Source organism: Pieris napi, chromosome 13 (genome assembly GCF_905475465.1).
Source record: "Pieris napi chromosome 13, ilPieNapi1.2, whole genome shotgun sequence".
Classification (NCBI taxonomy): domain Eukaryota; kingdom Metazoa; phylum Arthropoda; class Insecta; order Lepidoptera; family Pieridae; genus Pieris; species Pieris napi.
Window position 1 is genome coordinate 7,498,917 of NC_062246.1, and position 21,625 is coordinate 7,520,541.

Consider the following 21,625-nt stretch of genomic DNA (forward strand, 5'->3'; position numbering starts at 1 on the left):
CTGCATTAATTAACAGATGTTCTTAATTGTCCGTTGAGTGAACTGACAAAAGGTTCCTAGTTCCTATACTGTAAGAAATAGTTTTTTTAGTTAATTATTTAAACTATTACTGTTTAATGTTGTGTTCTTTTTGAAGTGAAACTTCTTTAGGCGCATAAGGGTAATTTTTCACGGAAACGTCACGAAGATGTGCAGCGTTTTTGTCGAAGAAAAGGGAGAGAGCGGTTGAGACCGATTGAGAGAGAGAAGGGTAAATTACCTTATAGATATTCTATTTTTAAAATTAAAATTTCGTAAAAAGAATTTATGAAATTTTATATTTTATGCGAAATAATTTATTGAAATCTCAAAAGACGAATTGTAAATAAAAATACCACGTGTTTTTATTATCGAAGAAATAAATTAAAAAAATTAAATTTATCATTTGTATTAATTTTCGACACTAAATATTTCAATGACAATTTAATTCCTAACATATAGCTTCTTTTTTCCCTCCCTCTAAATCTCGGAAATGTAAAGTTTTAGATTTAAGTTAAGTTAAGTTAAGATTTTTCTATGTGTATGTATTGTTATATGTAATGTAAATGTGAATACTTACAGATTGGAGAAATTTCTAATGGTAGCTTATTTGTTAATAATAAAACTAAGTAAATAAACATAAGGTAACCAAGATTGGGTTATTTCCCCATTCTACCAGCCTTAAACCTTTACTGATTCATTGTTTTACCATTTTACTCACTGCCTCCAGCAAGTTGTTAGTTCAGTAATCGATTGTGAAAATGCCTCCATTGTACTGTTGAAATATAAAATTACTTGTCATACAGCAGATATCATCTCCCGATACCACAATGAGTCGTGGGCTATTCAGATTCCTTTGTTTGCATCTAATAACAAGATCACCGATATCGCTCGATTATATTTACCTTACAATAAGCAGCTCTCACTGCGCTTATTAACCCAATTTAAACTTACGAAATTGGATATTGGTGATAAGTTTTTCAACAATCAAAAGAAATGAAATCAAAATCATTTATTCATTTAGGTAACACAATGTACACTTATGAACGTCAAAAATAAATACATATTAAATGCTTCAGATTTTACATTTACTGCCAGTTCCCAAATCAAGGGCGTAGAACGGAAAAGAAGAACTGGCAATGAACTCTCCGCCACTCTTTTCAATCGCCAAGTTGTTTGTTTTACACAATGTTTGTAAGAAGCTGCAACCATTAGGTACATCATGTTCTACATGACATCTTTAGTAATTAATAGTTAAATAATAATAGGTACGAGTAATAAAATAAATTAAGAACAAACATTTGTCCTCTATCAGCAGGAGGCATGGTTTTTTATTTTATTGTTGCATAACAACATAAAATAAATTATCTTAATAATTCTCTTGTACTCACCTTTTTTTCTTTAGGTATTCTTGCATCTGTTTCATCTGATTTAGCCTCGGTGCCTGACGCATGTCGTTATTTAATATGCATTTTATTACGCATTTTCAACAGCACGTTGGAGATTGAGAACCTTACACTTAAATATAAGGGGCTTCTTCTTCTTTTATTACTTTTCTATTACTGGAGTCACGTGAAGCGTCTTGTCCAGATGCAGCAACTCTTCCGCATTCGCAATACCCATCCACTCCCTATCGTTACGAAGTTCTGATTTTCTACTTCTACCAACACGCCGTTTACCGAGGATATGGCGGGCTTAGGAACTATTACTTATTGAAAACAAGATATAGGACCAGGCGTAATGCCTACGTATAGAATGCTCTATATTTGGGTTACGAGATATCACTCAACGTTCAACACACTGCTTTTCTTACATTTATAATTCTTTTATTTATAACAGACAAACAGACAGGAAGCTCCTCTGATTTTAACTGATACCGCCCATAGACACATTGATTACGTTATCGGAATTTTAAGAATTGCAGAATCAGTGGGCAGTTGGTTAAGGCCGATTTACATTATCTTAGTGTTTAGGAGAGTGCTTTAGTACAACTTGAAAGGCAAGTTCTTTAGCGTAGCGTTTACTAAAGCAAGTAGCGTTTACATGTTTCAACTAAAGTACTATCCTAAAGCACTCTCCTAAACACTAAGATAATGTAAATCGGCCTTTACACATAGTGGTGGTTATTCTACACCTAAATTGTAGTAAGTAGTAAAACCCCTAAGTAAAGCTCTGCTCAATTTTATTTGTTTGAATGAACGGTCTGCAATGGTTTGCACTATACGGGCGCTTGCAAATGTCGCTGATTAAATCATAACAAATTCATAGCGCGTTACACTGTCACCCTTACGCCCTGGCGTTAAGGTGGATATTCGCCTGAGGGCTTATTTAAATGAGCTGTAATTAGCGGATAACATCGACGAGAGTAATTGCAATATTGTTGTCACTGGAAGGTGCTTACGTCGCATTGCGTACATTTAATATTTTTAGTGTGGTGTCGGAGTCTAGCGGCGGAACTAACGACTCTTCATAAGTTTATTTAAACAACATACATGTCGTTGAATTAATGATAGTGTTATGTCTCGTCGGACGATGGCTATTGCCCAGCGTTGCGTGAACGTCGTGATTATGAAAGTCATAGTGTTAGAAAACTCTCGTTGATAATCTTTTTCAACTCTGGCCTGTGAAGCAGTGTCGCTACAAGGGTTGGAAAACGTAAAACTTCGGAAAGTCCGCGCAAATAATACATATATATGAACGGACCACCTAATATATTGTCCGCTTTAAAATAAGACCCGAAAATTGTGTACCTTAAAAGATATTTTTTGCCAATCTGGGATGTTGATTGCTTAACTCCATAAATTTAAAATAATATTATGTATAAAATATTTTTTCTCTCTGTTTGCTGTAATGTTTTCGTTTCGTTTTTTGTATTTTTTTAAAAGGAATTTAAAATTTGTACTGTGGCGTAGCCCTTCAAACACCAAGGTTAGTGATATTTTTGGTATTTTCCTGTACTTTTGGTTTATTTATAATATAAGAAAAAGATTGACTTACCAAAATGTGTTCAAAATTCAATGAAGCATTCAATAGATACCTTTTTGGTGTGATTGTTTTCTGTATAGGCAAGTAGCTTCTAAGTATTCAGACCAAAAACAACGTAGAACCTATTCTACGTCTAAATATATTGCTAGATACGTATAGTATTGACGACAATTGCTATTAAATCTTAACATAGTTTCGTTTAAATTCATATAATAAAATTAATTTTAACGGTGAGTACTAATAGCTGTTCGTGCTTAAATAATCACCGTTACGTATCCGGGAAACGATGTGATATTTAATATGATTGCTTTGTTCTCTATACTCTATGCATACTCACGTCATAAACGTCAATGTGTTGATGAGCTTGTCTGTATACGTGTAGTAAAAAAATTTGTATACCATAGTTTATCCTAAATTACATTATAAAAAATTTAAATTGTCATTGTCTTTATATAGAACCAATAACGTTATAAAATGCGTTAATGTAAAGTTATGTTTGTGCTTCGGAGTGGTCACTGGGCACTCGGCGTTAACAAGTTTGGGGCCCACTTCAATCTCAGATGGGAATCGAATTTGCGCCCTCCGCGGCCCACTACACGTCTAGTGTTGTGAAGTGGCCTTTGAAATCTTTCACGCGTTAAAACGGAGGTAATCTCCTCGCCGGCCGTCCCTCCGCTTTGTTTACCTAATCATTTTATTGCTCCCTCCCGCCCCCTCCCGAACTCGTTCCCCGCGGCGCTCCCCTCGCTGCACGAATTTATTGGAAACATGTAATATCAGCCGCGACAGATGTCTGCAACCCTTGCCGCGACACAGCAACAGCCTCCGCCACTACACGATATTACATTTTATTGCAAAAAAATCAAATCCTGAGAAAATTTAGATCGCAAGCTGCGAGTGTTATGTTCTTTACCCTTAAAAAAGTGTGTCAGGGGTAGCTACGGGGCCCGTGGGGAGGGGACGGGGGGCGACAGGTCCCGCGCGTCTCCGCAGAAATCCGTTTTTTAGCACAAAACCGAAGAAACGGAACAATGCGTGACCCACTTCCCCCGGCGCCGTGGGAACGAATAACGACCGCGTCTCCGAAATCCTCGCGAATTGCGCAATAAAAAATGCATTACCCCATATTTTTAAGAGAAACGTAAAAACCCGAGTGCATTGTTCAAAGCATATTGAAATTTAAAATGTTAGAAGGGTGAGATTTATGTCTAAAATAACGGTTTTAGCAAAAAATTTGTGGAATCAGCTGCGGATTGCAGTAAAATTGTCGTTAACAAATCGAGCTAGGCGCGACCCGCGGTATTGCTTGCGTCATACTGACACACTCGTCCCTTCACGGTAGCATCATCAGTATTAATGATCATATATTTTCATTTATCTCCTATTTGTCTTGTACATTAATATGTGCTCAAAATAAGTTACGCTATTATTTATAAGTAATTATGGCAATTTATTGATCTAATTATAAAATTGTACAGTTACGACTGTTAATTAACAGGGTAATAAGAATGAATAAGTGAATTGAAGTTTGTGGAATAAGTGATACCTGTCTTGTTCCATAATAAACGTTTTTTTTTACTCAATATGTTTTGAGCGATTTCCCTGCGTAAAACACATTTATCACTTAACATATCACTTATATTAAATATAGACACTAAACGTTAATCAGAGCGTAGACCTTAAAACGTTTTAATCATAGAGAAGTGATTTAAATGTAGCAAACGATGCAAAAGTATTTCGGCATGGAAATATAGCATTACACAATATATTATATAAATTTAGGTCCCTTAACATTCCATGAATATTTCTGCATGTTTAATTGAATATAATTTACCGGTTTGTGGCTGTTAAAACAATAACTCTTTCAACAAGAATTGAACTGTGACCGAGATATAAGCAATAAATATTAAGCCACGGGGTTCACTACATTTAGTATGTACATGTGATTAAAATCAAATAAAAACGTCTTATGACATAAAAAAAAAAGCCACACCTAAAATAAAAATATATATTTTTATTTATTATAAATACATAGTTATAAATAAAAATTTATAGTCGTGTGGAAACATAAACTTTATAATATTTCTGTAACTAATTTAAATTAATAAAAATAGTTCTAACCGGGCCAAACATTTATTTATTTATTTACACTTCGTTACCATAATATACAAAATCATACAGATAAAAAAAAAACAAAAAAGCAGTTTACATAGGTTATTAGGCAAAGGGCAGCATTATCGCTAACAAACGATTTCTTCCGGGCAACCCTAAAAACATTGGTGAGATTGTCAGGAAAAGTTCGCTTTTAATTAGTATTACTTATGTACAGAGTATTTTTGTTATTGACTATCAATAAATAAAAACGAATGTAGTAATTTGATGTCTCAGCTTCGTTAGATTAGGGTCTAGATCAGCCATTGTATATGTACTTTGTAGCCTGAGAGGTTGGGAGGAGTTCTCAGAGGTGAGGTATGGAGGACCGATGAAGGCGACGCGAGGCGGAGTATGCAAAGCAGGCGAGACTCCGCCCCTCCCGCCGCGCCTCGCCCCGCCTGCCGCACCCGACAATCCTAAAAAACGGCTGCCTCTCGCGAAGGGTAAAACTTTTGTCTACAACCCTTGCACGTGCGCTAACACACACACATAACAATATATGCGTCTCCAATTGCTATTGTCAATTTTTTAACTGCGATTTACATGATATTTTTATTTACTAATCACTGAAGCGACTGGGTTTTTGCGCGGAACTCGTAAGACTTGAAAATCTTTTACTATGACCACTTTTCTGTTAAGTGTCTTTAAAACCTGTATCACGTCCGGGCACGTGAATCGTGACAAGATTACATTGTTTAAATATACTTGTATGTGTTATAATTTATATTCACGATACCTCGATGTTAACGCACGCGGAATTATTCCGATTGCAGATGGAATCTAAATAACTGAAAAACTAATGAAAACTGATTAATATGTTTGAATATTCAATTAGACATAAGCATATCAAGTTGAATAATAGATGATCGCTGACAAAAACAATAATCGTGTAAGCAACAGTCGAGCGACAAGACGTGCTGCCGTCGCGGGCATAGAATTACTGTTATTTCACCTTATTAAATTATCGCTGATGCGTTTTTAATGTCGACATTAAACTAGCGTCAACCTATACTCACAATTTGCTTGAATCACTTAATTTGTATGTCTTTGGGAAACAATTTGTGTTAAGTACTTCACACGTAATCATTTGGTGGTGAATCGAAATGACTGTAATAGTGTGTATATATAAATAATAGATTCTTCCAGAACGTAATAATTACTAATGTCTCATTATTTTTTTAAAAGTATAGCAGTTTTTGTATGTACAAAGGTAAGATCTTTTCTGATTTTATCACTGATTAAAATATAGGGTCATCGTTTATTCATTGCATTGTATTTACATATGGAAAATTTATGAAGTATGTTTGCTCACGTGGCACCTATATTACCTTCCCATTTGTATACTCTTACTTCATAAATAAATCAGTACATTCACACAGTTTTAACAACAGCACTGTTTTGTCCTGTTCTTCATAGCGTAAATACAGTTTATCGGAAAGATTCAAGAGTAAAAACAATTAAGTAATACTAAAGTACTAATAAAATACAGTTTTCCTCGCAGTTTCCACGAATAAGGATACTGGTAATATAGAGTAATCTAAGAATTGAAGGTGCTTATAAATCTGTCGTTAATTCGCAAGCTGTGCGGGTTACGGCTGTCGGGTTGCGCCCGCGCGTGCCGAGCACCTGTCGCCCCCTCCCCCCACACCCGCAAATTCCATTTCACCAACTCGTGCGTCACTCTCACTCAACGATCAAAGGGTTGTACGCACTTTCGATGGTCTGTTATTATCTGGTTACTGCATCACCTTCATTTAGGAACACTGTATAGTATAATATATATATGTATAATAAGTAAATTCGATTTTCATACCATTCCATTTCATACTTTAAAAAAAAATTATAATTAGATGTCACCGTAAAATTGTAAAAACCGTTAGATTGTAATCTATCTCGCGAGATTGTAAACTGTCGAAAGATTGTGAACCTCAACGAACTGCTTACAAATTAACGTATTATTATTCGGTAGTTATATGAAATTGTTGGGAAGTAAAGTTAATCTGTAATTGACCAAAGAAGTTTGAATGATAACTAAGATAGTGTAGTACAATCTACCGAATAATAATACGTTAAATTGTAAGCAGTATGCTGAGGTTCACAATCTTTCGACAGTTTATAATCTCGCGAGATAGATTACAATCTAACGGTGTTTACAATTTTACGTTAACATATACATTATACATAGTTTGGAAACGTGCAATTTTTTCATCTAATGTAGAATACTTTAATTTAACTTTAGACATTTTTTTTGACATATGAATCATTATTCAGGTACCGATTGCGTGCTTAGAATAACGGAGATTGTGGATTTTAATATTGGATTAATACATGATAAATCTTACGGGAAGTGAGGAGAATTAAACGTGAATTGTCTTTATTTGTATTCTACTGAGTTTCAGATTTTAAAGGCATATAGGCAATGGAATGATTTTGATATGAAAATTTGATTTGATCCAAAATACGCAAAATTTACTCATCACAACACACACATTGAATGTGACAAAAACTACCGCTATGGTGTGATTGAACCAAGCACACACTTCATTATATCAATTTCGTGATAAAAATAGTAAATAAGTACTAATCTATGGTTGGTTTTATAGTTTTATTTACAAAAATTTATTTAGAGCTACAAACTCTTTTATCGTCTTGACCTCAGAGGTCGTCATTTGTTTTTTTTTTATATTATTTATTAATAAATTCAGTCCATTCCCAAATATGGCGCGTTTTAAAACTTAACTATTTCTTCACGATATATGCCATCACCGTACAAGCAAGGTTCTTTATATAGATGTCGTATATGTAACTACCGCCGATACATATTTCTTTACAAAAGCGCCAAGAACATTAGGGAATGTGTGTCAGTTCCATACGATCAAAGATGCCCCTTTGAGTGGACACCGCGCAAACCTTTCTTATTGAATCCGTTCAGCTGGAAAATCAAAACGTCCAATACGTGAGGCACTTCCGGCTTAAAATGCCACTCAAGTTGAGTGGGTTTACAAGAATTTGATTAGAGGAGGACGGAGGGCGAGTAAACAGTGGGCCGTTGTGCCCGGGGCGCCTCTGATGTTGGAGCAGTTCGCGAAGTTGTTGACACACCACATTCATAATGAGAGTTACCCTTGTCTGGTGAAATGTCTGAGATTGGTACAGAACTATTTGAAATGGTTACTGTAGAAAGATAATCTATTTGTATCTACGCGAGTGAATTTTAAAAGAAAGAAGTAAAGAGTGCATTTTCTAATTTACATTAAAATTTAAAATAAGTAGGTATATAGTTTATATTTATATGTAGAATATTTAAAATTCATTATGACAATCATTATAGAATAATTGGCAAGTTGAATTAAGAGATATGATTTTGCAACAGCCAGAAACTTCCTTCAGTTTAGTTTATTTATTTAAAGACCCCACGTTGTGTTATGTTTTAATAAACATTATCATACTATACTTTAATTATACTATGCGTATAAAAACTTAAATTAAATAGAACAAGAGAAAATGAGGAACTGAAAATACATGTAAATTTACCCTACAATTGAATTAAAATTGTATTTACATAGAACATTCATGAAATATGTAATGTTATATGTATCAAATATCCTAATACATGATAAAGTTAATTCATTTCTAACCCTATCTGTGAACTGATTAACTTTATAGCCGCTATACGATAAATCAGTATAACTTTCAAAATACGGGTCATTTAATGATAATTTAGGTGCGAGTAATATTAACAGTGAAAGAGTATCTCGACGCCACGTGCGGGCAACTCGGGATCGTTCATCATCGCTTAAATTAAAATCGTCACGCGTGATGCAACAAATATCGCGAACAATAAATCACTAACCCTTTACTAACGGACCAATCGCGACCCTCGTTATTTACATAAATTTACATAGCTTACCTGAAGGGTGAGTTTTAAATAGATTAGGGTTCATTTACATATGTGCTACGGGCTACGAATTGAGCTACGCGGCTACGTATTAGTGTTTTAGATTTCAACGTCACGCATATATTGTGCATATTTTAGAACACTAATTACTATTATTAACGTATGTAAATATTATAAATTATTACGATTTCATTCAGGTTTGGTTCTACGCATTGCTATAACGCGTCCGATAACACACGCATAATCCTTATTTATGCCAGACAAATAAGTTTTTTGTAACGGATTGCCTATAGGTTTTTCTGTCTGACTTAGGAATACTATTTTAATGTTTGCTTGCAACTGTTGTCATCAACCTAAAAAATAGTAATTTACAGAATATTATTTTTATGTAGTAAATAAAGTCGTAATATCTGGTCTGGTTGAATTATTATTCGTGTATGTTACTTAAAAAAATTGCAATCACACAATAGGAACATTAAAGGCTGTTATAAGATATAAAACTTCGCGACAAAGGTTTATTTCACATTAGAGAGCGCTGCAGCTGCATCGGCTATTGATTAGCTCCCCCTCTCCACCCGCGTCTACCCCTTACCCCCCTGTATCCCCTGAACACCCCCACTGCTAATGAGGTGCAGACAGGTCATACAAAAGACAATATGAGACTTTCTATAATAGATGGTTATTTGTGTGTACTTTAGGACTTTGAAATATATAAAGAAATAATTAATAATTTTAAATCATTGGGATGAAGTTTTATTGCTGTATTTTATGGGCCGCGAGGGTTTAATCAAAATATATATTTAAATAAGGAACAAATTAACAACCACATCATTACGAGATCATCTTCGACTAAAAAAGGGCCCGGGTTGAAATCGGGCCAAAATCTAGTAAATTCAAGTAAATTCTAGTCGAATCAGAATTATTTTCTTTTTATTATTGCTTATTATATTATTAATAAACTAAAACGACAGACCAAAAAAACTACTTAGAGGTACCTACCTGAAGGGCTGCACCATAGTACAAATTTTAAATTCCTTATAAACTAAAGAGTTAAAAATGCACAATTAATACAAAAAACGAAATAAAAACATTACATCAAACAGAAAAATAAAAATAAACCTTTTTTATACCTTTTTAATTATTAATATGCCATTGTGATGAAGCATTTTTATGGCAGCTCTAAAAACATATATGTTCATATATGTACATATATACAAACAATATGGTAAATATGCATTTAAAATATAATATGCACCGTGACAGCTGGAATTGTGCAACATATGTAATTAATTGTATAATGGCTAGTTAGACCGTTGTTTAATTGTTATTATATGTTCACACCTTATATGCTATACCTATGCTAATATATAGCAATATAAATTTACAACCGTACATCATTATTCATTATCTCTAATTATCGATTAAATTGTATATATTTTTATTATCTTATTCACTTGTATGATGTTTAATGCCTGATTAATTAACAGCTGCTTTCAGTTGGACCTGTTATTGCATCCAATTGGATCTATCGTGTAATACTTAAGTAACCATTAATTCTTAATTAACAATTCCACAGTTACAAGGCTCTATGCATACGACATCACATACCCAGTTTTTACATCCTACAAACAAAAAGCTTGTGAATATTCAATTTATTATTTTAAAACATAACTATGTACTACATTGAATTTCGAAATACGAGTAAGATAATATTGACATTGTAACAGACGCGAAAAGAGTAATAATAATAGCCGAATGTAAACTTGAACTTTAAAGCGATTTAAGGGGTGAATTTTGAACGGGGCACGGAGCTCGAGGGAAGGAGGGGCATGTACTAGTTAACGAGATTAGTGGCACGCGTAACCCTTCATTCAGATACAATTGAAAATGCAAATACTTTAATCCAGTATGGCTGCCATTTCCCCCGATCTGAATACCAATCGATAACTCGCAATTCATTACTGCATTCGATAAGGCGCCCTCCGCACGCTGATTGCAAGCAAAGATATGCTTAGGGCGGGCGGGCACAATGCGAATACTCATTCTATAAAGAGTATATTAGGATTTAGGAACAAAGCTAAATCTACTTTACTTTATTTACTGCCAAGAAAGTGTTTGCACATAGATTTATTTATTACTTAAGATTTCCGTTTTTGTATGGTCTAACGTTGGAGCTTTTTGCTTGCTGTTTCTTTAAATTAACATTGAGTGCAGCAATCAAAATTCAAGAACAAAAGAGTGAATAGTATTATAATGTATCCAAGTAGATAATTTTGATTGTATGACAAACTCTTCATGTTTTCAGTAGACTTTGAAGCGCTAAAAGGATTTTAAATAAAAACTGTGAATATTTTTATTTATTTATTATTTACACTTCATTGACCTCAGAAATATAATACAAGCGACTGAGCGATCTTTTCCAGGCAACCACTTGTTTAATATGTTCACCGTAATTATATGATACTCGTGTCAAAGTATTTTTTATGAAATTAAATTATTAGGCATAATATCTAAATAAGTGTACTTTTTGGCTTATTCTGTCAAATCCTGTTTCATTAAAGAATTTTTAGATACGAAACATTCTGTTCCAATCATGAAAGAAACAGATGTAACATTCTTTAATTAATACAGTGTAATAAGACTGGTTTATTTTATATGAACAACAGGATAAATATACATATTTCACACCTTTGGACTGTCATAATGTGGTCTTAATAGTGTAACAAAGTAATTACACTCAGAAGAAGTCATGTTTTGCTAATAATATTTGTGTTAATATGTTATGTTGATAACATTAACCCTTTCCCTTAGAGATGTAAAGTATAGTCGTATATCAAGGGTCAAGGTGATAGCCCTCCGGGGAGAGTGGGGTGAATGTTAAAACACTTGTTAGCGACACTTATTGCTCCCGTAAAACATGAATTCGCGAGAGACATTTCTCCCCTCAGCCCGCCCGCCCAACTGACCAACTGACTATGATTTATGACCAACATGTTATGAGTTTATGAATATAAATCATTTATAACCTTTACTAGAAATAAGTCTTCAAACTATCGTTCTTATAAATTTATTCTGTAACACAAGTACCTTAGAGATACTAAAGTAAAAACACAAACTATAGAAAAATGTAAATTTTTGGTAGTCGTGTTTTAGAATTAGCCTGAAAAAAGTTATAAAACTGTAGAAATCTAATAAAAAATTGCCTAAAACAATATTAAGATGGCTATGTGCTTCACTGACCGCAATCTAACAATCATTTAAATAACCCAAGTTAAACAAAGGGAACCCGGAAACATCAAAAGAGTTTGAATGTTTTATCCCAGAATTGTGGGCACAAGGAGCACATTTCTTATTCAAAGTAGCAATATATGTGCGCCTAAACAAACACGCGGCTGCAACTCAAAAGCCTCGAAACGGGACACATCTCCATCACAAAGTGCTACTTAGACTTTCAGTACCCATTGCCCACTTCACGGGAATCGCCGATCGAACTTTCATGTTCTTATTTTAAAATTCAAAACGTTCCTTATACTAACACTTTACTGCAATACTGTTCTATCTATATTTATTTAGGCGTTATTCCTTTGGTAACGTAATCACATGATTGCTACTGGAAGTTCTTTAAATTACAAACAAATAAACTTGCAGTTGCTCTTTAGAAATGCATTAATTCACGACTTTTCTGTTAAATTAAACATATAAAACTAAAATAATCTCAATACATAATACAAATGAAACAAAAAACTCCAGACTAATGTTCAAGAGAATAATGTTCTGTCCAAATTAAATGATAAATATTGATGCGTAATTATTACGTCTCATTGTAAGATAATGAGTCCGAAGCCGATAAAGCCTGCTGTGCTCGTTCCTGAGCTGAAGTTTAACCGATTTTTAACGTTTTTTTAATCGAACACGATATCGGAATTCGCGCATCGCGTCGGTTAGCCGAACCCGTCGTTCCCCTTTCATAAAAAAAATTAAACAGCTTTTAAACGTGCATCGCCGGGCGAAAGCATTAAAAAAATCCATCTCAGGTAATCGAAATAATGGCGAGACGCGCGAAAAAAATTCACTAAGGGGCGGAAAAAGAAACGGATTCGTACAAAAAAGTTTTAATTTTTAATCGTGATGCGGGAATCGCGGCCCCGGCGCCAGTCGAACGCCGACCTTCGATCAGTGCGCACCCGCGATCTTGTGCGCTGCTACGTTCATATTCTTAACTGAGAGACTTTCAACCCTGTGCTTTTGCCGTAAACTACTTGTGCTATCACGCTCGCACGATGGTGCTTACGGCCTGCGTGCGCGCTTCTTCGTCGCCATTCTGCGCGTACCGTAAGTTTCTTATATGATTTTGTTTTTAATTTTTACATATTACATTTTATTGAATTGAAGTAATTTTTATAATATACATGTTCAACTTTGAGATGTTTAGGGTTTAGCTTTTCTACTTTGAAGCATTTTTATTATTTTCAAAGTTTAGCAACTATGTTTGCTGCTTTCAGATATTTAACAATAATATTTTAGTTTAGAAAACTTTTGGAATTCTTTAGATGTAGCAAGTTTAGCATTAAAATAATACATAGTTAAGAGATACAAACAAAAATTATATGCAGAAGATAAATTTGCTTATACATTTAGCATACAAACAAGAACAACGTTACACAAGTTTTTCTTAGCGCGTTATCAGGAGCCGTCTAATCTATATTAATAAGAAAATTATTAGGATTACATGTGTTACATTCAACCCTTTAGCACTGGCCCACTTGTCAAATACTTGTTGGTCATTTAGTTTAACTTGATAATTGAATAATCTTTTTACCTTACATGTACTAACTGCATGTTCTTTGGTGCGGTATTCACTAGGTTATTTCTACCCTTGTTCCTGGTATTTGTTTTAAGTTAATAATCCAAATGATGATTGTTAACGCATGCATCTTGTCCTTATGAATTGTTCTTTTGTTTTTCATGACGGGCTCCAATTACAAAAGTATATTACTAGCCGTTTCGAACATTCATTTGTTTATATATTAAAAAGAAATATAGAGATTAGAGAGATACATCCTATAAAAAAAATCTGTAATATAATATTCATTAATAACATATACAATTTTACTCTTAACATCAGACACTATGTTTTTATTGTGCCTTTGCTCTTGTACTTTTCCATAACAAATAATTAGCTTAATTAATATATTTAAGATTCTCAACTCTGTTATAAGGTAGGCTTTTCTGGATTTAATTTCAAATATAAAGTTTAAGAATATTTAACTTATAAGCTAGTTTTCCTCACAAGTCTTATGAATCATACGCAATTTAAATTAATATTAGACAAATTACCATTATATGCTTAATTACTATTGTTACGCCTTCTATATACCTAATTAAAAGTTATTCTGCATATTTGACATATTAAAATTTTACTCGCACACATGTAGAATACATATATGGAAAATCGAGTATTTTAGTAGACCTAATTATAAAACGAATTAAAGTTAGTAGTTTCTTTTTAAAGATTATTAACAAAGTAACAATGTTATTTTCATTAAAAAAAACGTTCAACATGCACCGTACTACGTTTTATAGAAAAGCCTATTCGCTTATAAGCCGAGATATATATTATTTCTTAATAAATAGTTTATTAAGAGATATTATATCTCCCATGTTAAGGAAGAGGTAAAAGTAACCGTTGGCAAGCTTTCATCAAGAAAAATAAATAAAATATAAGCCTTTATAATAATTGTATCGATAAACTTAAAAAATGTGAAGACAGCAAAAGTATAATCCCGATACAAAATGCATCTATTGTAATTTAAGAATGTTTCTTTAACATCTTTTTTAAATATTAGATTTATCACAAAAAGCAAGCCTTTACGTAGCGAATTCGATCCAGTAAAAAACTGATGATGATTCAATAAAAGAGTACAATGCGTGTTTTTTACATAAATATAGTTTTTGCGGATCTGTCAGTCTATTTAATCCTACACATCCGCGCATACGCAACTCTTCGATTATCTACCTGCCTTACTGTGATATCTTTTTATAAGGGTATAGAATACGAATGTCTGCACGCTACTTTTGGATTATTCGCATGTAAAGGATAGGAGAAGAATTTTAATCCTACAATTAGTAATACTTTTTAACGTATTGTGTTTATTTAGTCGATTTAAGCCAAACATTTGAGTTCACAATAAAAATAATTAGTTTAAATGATACCGGGCTCTTAGTCTCAAGTTAAGAGTAAATTTGAGAGTCCAGATTTAGCGCGAAATAAAAAGTAAAAATAATATATAATTTTCCTATAAGTAAAAACATATACAATTTTAGACAATCGGGAGGTCATACTTAGCCATTACTTTAGGCTCTTTTTTCTTATCTACAATGTTTAAATATACAGTCTTTACAATTTTCTTAACATATATAGTAATAATAAACATAATTAATAAAAAGAAAATTAAAACAAATATAAAAAGTTTGGTCCCTGTGTACCTTTAAGGCTGGAAGCATTTCCTCTCGCTGTATTGCGATACTTATTCGTTGAGCGAGGAAAGCACCAGCTCTAGGTTCACCGGTACTATCTACCAGGCACTAACTTAAATCTTTAATTAAACTAAACTAAACTTTCTTTATTTTTAAATTCTTCGAGTTACTATAAAATTTCTATAGTCTGTTATTATTAATATTCTGTAACCGTGTTTTTATATTAAGGTTTATTTTCGCTTTAACATCATGGTTATTTATTACAATAATAGGATGTGTTATACTAATCTATTATTTACTTAAAAATAATTTAATATCTTTGTCCAAATGAAATTATCACTTTTGGTACATTTTAATGCCGATAGTGACACGCACAATGCAGACAGGAATGGCGGGATTTGGACGAGGCCAAAAAAGGACACATAGACTTAAAAAGAATGAGATAGAAATATAAATGTTTTTAAGGGTGCATAGAAGTATCTGAAGTAAAAGGCTATTATTATTATTAATGTTAATCAAACATTGTCATTAAGTCTCCAACAATAACAGACACAATGAAATTAAATAATAATTATATATATGTAAGGAAAACATAATATATTTTCCTATACAAACTTTTGTCTATATTGTATTTTATATAAACTCTTTTGTAATGTTGTCTTTGCCGTCTGATCGACGATGTTTAATTTATGTCACTTGACATAATATATAGAAACGCAGTTGCGCCTTATTTATTCCCAGTATAAGCGATTGATACTATTACATATAGGTATTTAAGTAAAAAAAAACTTTGGTGTGTTATCACCGAATAAATATTCTTTCTAATTCAAATTAGGAATAAAAAATCGATGTTCTAATGTAATCATGAGGTGTGTGCGTTGTACAGCTTCAGATTATCGGATTAATTGACGGCGCGGTTATCCCTAATTAGCTGATCTGGTCAGCTGACACCGTGGGATTACCCCGCACTACCTACGTGTACACATCAATATATCCGTTTACGATCAATTAATGCTCTTGTACTGAATAGGTTCTACTTAATGGTAGAATTACAATACTGCGCAATAATCATAAAACTGTTTAAAAATAAGTTTGGTCTCTTGGATCTTGAATTGATTGAACCCGAAGAAATAATACAATTTCATACATCTACTCTACTATGACTTTAATAATTAATTATAAATAAAAATAAATACAATTTGTAATTAACAACGTTCAAGTCATTTAAATAAAAATTCAAAATCATTGATTCATTTACGTAACACAATGTACATTTAAGAACGTCAATAAAAAAAATACAAATTAAATGCTTCTAATTTTAAATTTTCGTCCAGTTCTCAAATCAAGGGCGTAGAACGGACGAGAAGAACTGGCAATAAACTCTCCGCCACTCTTTTTGTTGTATTAAATGTTTATAAGGAACTACAACCATTACACTATGTTCCACATGACACCTTTAAGTAATTAACTAATATAAAACAAAGATTTGTCCTCTATCAGCAGTAGGCATGGTGAAATAGGAGCACGCACTTACACTCTCGTAAAAACAACACGCAATAATTTAAGATTCACTAAATTAACAAAAAATATCCAAATAGAGATCAGAAAAACTTCTTATAGTGCCATCTCCTTTTGAAGGTTGGCGATCATCATGTCTACTTTTGGATGCTATTACAAATGCGATTTAAGACAGTTAAACTTTATAGATTTCTGAACTTTTTCAAATGAAATGGTCGTCCAAGCGATAACATCTTATATGTCTATGGCTACCGAAGCTAAGATAATCCCAAGATTAGGCCGAAGCCCGCGACCTCACACAACTGAACACGCACTTAGTACTTATCCCCAAATTAGATTAAACACTTAACGAATATCTCTTTGTTTCAGAGGAATCCGGCGATCTCATCAAGTCGCCCTCCCCGCCTCCCAGCCATGGTAAGTGTCACTGAATTTTATAAAGATTTACTTAGATTTGCTAATTTGCCAAGAAGTAGCTCGGACCTTTTATTCAAATAAGGTACACGGAGTTAGAGAATACGGCGGTTGTTTGGACCTGGCAAATGAATCTTAAATTAAGCATGGGACAGATATATACTTGCCCAATATCTAGTTAGTACATAATTCATTAAAAAATAGACAACAGATAATTAACTGCATGGGATATTTTTAATATTACTTAAACTTTTTGCAAGCTTTTAAAAATATGTGATTAAAAATATTATCGTATAAATTTATTTTTATTTCGATCTTGTAGATTGCTTGAAGAATATATTATACCTTTATCGGGCTTTAGGTATTTCACCATTTCAAAATCGCTAATTAACTGAAGCAGTCCCTATTATTATTTTACTAATATTTTAAGGCGGAATAAAAACACTCAATGCAATATGTGTAAGTCGAGATTTAGCATACACCGTCATGGAGTCTAAGTGTAGTTTTAACTGCCATTTTCCTCTCAAAATACATATGAACAATATATTTTTGACTTTTTTATACGAATTGCTCGCGAGATCGAGAGTATAAGCAGGTATGATAAAGGGTACAAGGTGCGAAAGACGGAAGGATTAACGTCGTACGCGCAGGCACGCTCCAATATAAAAAGTGTGGGGTCGCAAGTCGCGGCTTTTCTTAGAGAAAGTGCAAGGGCACAACCCTTCCTCGACACGAGACACAATAGTCGCACGCGAGAACATCGTATACGAAACAATAATTATGGTATCAAAAGCATTTGTTGTGATTACAAAAGATTAATCGAAGTTTTCTACCCATGTGTTAGATTGTTATGAGCTTTTAAATGGATATGTACTTCATACATGTCCATGTATTTAGAAAGAGTTTGTTAATTGCAAAATAGATGTTAAATCATTAGTAAAAAGTATTTAAAGCTTTTAGTTTCATTCATAACATATTTGACATTTAACTTCAGATATATTTTAAATTGTATATTATGAAAATAAATTTTCTTTACATACAAAAAGTCCAGTTTTATAGAAAAATCATTACGTACATTCCAAATTGGTCTTATTATCCGTGATGTATAATCTCATTAAAATAAACAAAATCCAATGTCTATAATTTACATACAAATGCAAACTTTTCTATATAAGCGCATGCGCGTATAAAATTGTTATAACTTTGCCGTGCAAATGTGTTATGATGGCGCATTTTGAGTTAAAAAGGTTTCGCATTAACTATTAATTCACCCCGCTGCACCCGGTGCATTGTGATTTTTGCTGCGTCGCGTCTATTGTTCGAAATCAAATCAAAAGGGTGAAATTATATTCAATGTTAGGTACGCCTGCTGGATATCGATATTATGTATTTTATTCATGCAAGTAGCTTTTAAATAAGGTCATTATATACTAGCAATAATCAGTAGGTAAAGCGTGATTTTGTGTTGAGAGGATTATTAGAAATTATTCTCAATACAAAATAACGCTTTACCTTTAAAGAGATACAGTGTAAACTCTTTATATACCGAATTTCAATCGAGCATTTTTATACGTTAGCTCTCTAACGTTTCGTTATAGGGAGGGAAGAAGGTATGTATGTATGTACCAAACAAATTTAACTGATTTTTACGTTATAGAGAGTTCGAACTCTATTTAAATATCGAACGAATCATGGAATATTTAGCTAGATACGACGTCTAATTGAAAGGCAACCGAGATGTGTAACAAAGTTTTTAAATAAAGTCATAATTATAAATCAAGGAACTGTACACATATGTCGTCGCTGTAGAATGATAACCTCGTATGACCAGAGAACCAAACATTACAGAAAACGAAAATAATGTTTCATTTCGTCAATATTCGTTAAAATTTTATTATGTTTTTGTCCACAGTTTTAGATGGTAACATAAAGTCCTTACTTCATGATTATACCAGTTAAATGAAAAAATAAATGTTTTTTTGACATACGAGGTTATCGTTCTACAGTGACGACGTGTACCTAGTAAGGCAATTATACAAATATATATAAATCGTGGTAGGTTCTAAAGTATATTTAAATGTTTACTGAAAACAAATATAATTTATGTGTGTGTTCCTGTCTTCAGACGGCTCGGCGAGCGGCGAGGGCGAGCAGAGTGGCGACGAGCGACCCCCCTCAGCTCCCTGTCGCCCCACTGCACCACCACGCGCACCCCCTCATCCTGTCCATGCTGCCGCGCTGCTGCAGAGCGCCGCCAGCGTGGCTGGTGCAGGCAATGCGCTCGCCCAGTTGCAACATTTATTGCTTACACAACACGGCGCGCATTCTCTATTGCTACACACACAGGTATGCTATATACAAACTATATGTGAACAATGATAGAAAAAGAAGGGTTTTATAACTGTGTCGTCATAAATAAGTTCACAAGTTATTGTTAGTATAAATAAAACGTTTTTGTGCGTGAAATCTACTCTATAAGTATTCTTACTTACGTTAAAACACGCTTTTAATTAAATTACGATCCGGATAATTTACGATAACTTTTTCGTGTTTCAGGTGCAACAGGCAGTGGCGCAGGCGGCAGCGCAGCAGTTGCAACAGCTGCAGGCACGCGCTGCCCCACCTCCCGCTCCACTGACGCGTTCACCGTCACCTGTATCACGTGGATCTCCACCTGGAGCCGCAGCCTTCCTTACGCCACACACTCCAGGCCCGGGACGCGCGCGTTCCCCACACTCACACTCTCATTCACACGCGCACGCTCTCTCGCACGCGCACTCTCCGCTGCACGCGCATGCGCACAAGCCTCGCGCTCTAGATCCCGCCGACGACACAGCTGATCTGGAAGAACTCGAGCACTTTGCCAAAACCTTTAAGCAACGTCGCATCAAACTAGGTATGAGAAAAAATTACTAGATTAAAGCCTTATTTATCATATATTACAAATGAGGCGAAGGAATCAAATTAAAGAAGTGATTTTTAGACATTTCTATCCCACTGTTATTATTATTTAGACATGATAGATATAGATAGTGCTAGTATTGAGTATGTATTTTATTTGATTGTGACAGGCTTTACACAAGGCGACGTCGGATTGGCTATGGGCAAACTGTACGGCAACGATTTCTCGCAAACCACTATCTCACGGTTCGAAGCTCTCAATCTGAGTTTTAAGAACATGTGCAAGCTAAAGCCGCTTCTACAAAAATGGCTGGAGGATGCCGACTCCTCGTTGCCTGGTAGCGGCGGGGCGGCTTTAGGAGCTGGTTTGGCAGAAGCCGTTGGCCGGCGACGCAAGAAACGCACCTCCATCGAGTCGGGGGTCCGTGTCGCCCTCGAGAAGGCTTTCCTGCACAACCCCAAGCCTACCAGCGAGGAAATCGCCGCGCTTGCCGACTCACTCTGTATGGAGAAGGAGGTGGTGCGTGTCTGGTTCTGCAATCGTCGCCAGAAGGTATGATTATTATGTACGATTTCTTAAAAAAATGTTACGATTTTAAAATTCTATCTGTTCTTATAAACTTGTACTTTTTCAGGAAAAGCGGATAAATCCGCCGGCGGGCGAGTCAGGTCCAGGTGGGGCCTCCTCACCTAACAGCGGATTGATGCCAGTGCTGGCCCACGGATTATCACACGCGCACGCACACGGGGTGCTCGGCGGTGGCCCGCATGGGGTTCACGGTCCGCACGGGGCGCACGGAGCCCACGCCGCGTTCCAGGCGGCGGCGCTGCAGCCGCTGGCGCTACTATCGCGAGCGCCGCGCGACTGACGCTCGCACATCCTGTAAATACCGGCCTCTGTACATAACGGGCGACGTGCAGTGCGCGACAGACTTTAGCGACGATAATTAGTTCTAAAACTAAAGATTATTTATAGATATTGTACAGAATCTTAAAGTTCATGTTATTTTTTATTTCAATATTTACGTGACGAATTTTATATTGTATAGTGGCGTCTGTTATCTGTGAAGTGTTTCCCGGCCGACGCGTCGAGTGCGGTAGGAATTAGGTAGCTGTAAGGTAGCGGATAGTATCGGATATATTTATGTGAGGCGCCCTGCGCTCTGTACAGAACTCATATCACTTAGCGCATCACGCGATGTAAGGTGGATGTGTAGAACTATCTATATGTTATAATAAAACATCATAGATCTCTATCTC

The 21,625-nt window shown here is 34.6% G+C and overlaps 1 protein-coding gene across 4 annotated transcripts in view; it reads left to right on the top strand.

Moving 5' to 3' along the window:
• LOC125055260 (silk gland factor 3-like) overlaps positions 1 to 21,621 on the top strand; it is a 148,628-nt gene extending 127,007 nt beyond the window's left edge. For 3 of the 4 annotated variants that reach the window (XM_047657642.1, XM_047657643.1, XM_047657645.1), the window contains 5 exons: positions 17,420 to 17,467; positions 19,590 to 19,810; positions 20,021 to 20,360; positions 20,536 to 20,918; positions 21,001 to 21,621. In XM_047657642.1, the coding sequence (XP_047513598.1) occupies positions 17,420 to 17,467; positions 19,590 to 19,810; positions 20,021 to 20,360; positions 20,536 to 20,918; positions 21,001 to 21,234 (1,226 nt within the window). In that variant the 3' untranslated portion in view covers positions 21,235 to 21,621. Of the gene's footprint in view, positions 1 to 13,226; positions 13,388 to 17,419; positions 17,468 to 19,589; positions 19,811 to 20,020; positions 20,361 to 20,535; positions 20,919 to 21,000 lie in introns of those variants that run through there. The other variant, XM_047657646.1, reaches the window with a different exon arrangement.
• The last annotated feature ends 4 nt before the right edge of the window (positions 21,622 to 21,625 follow it).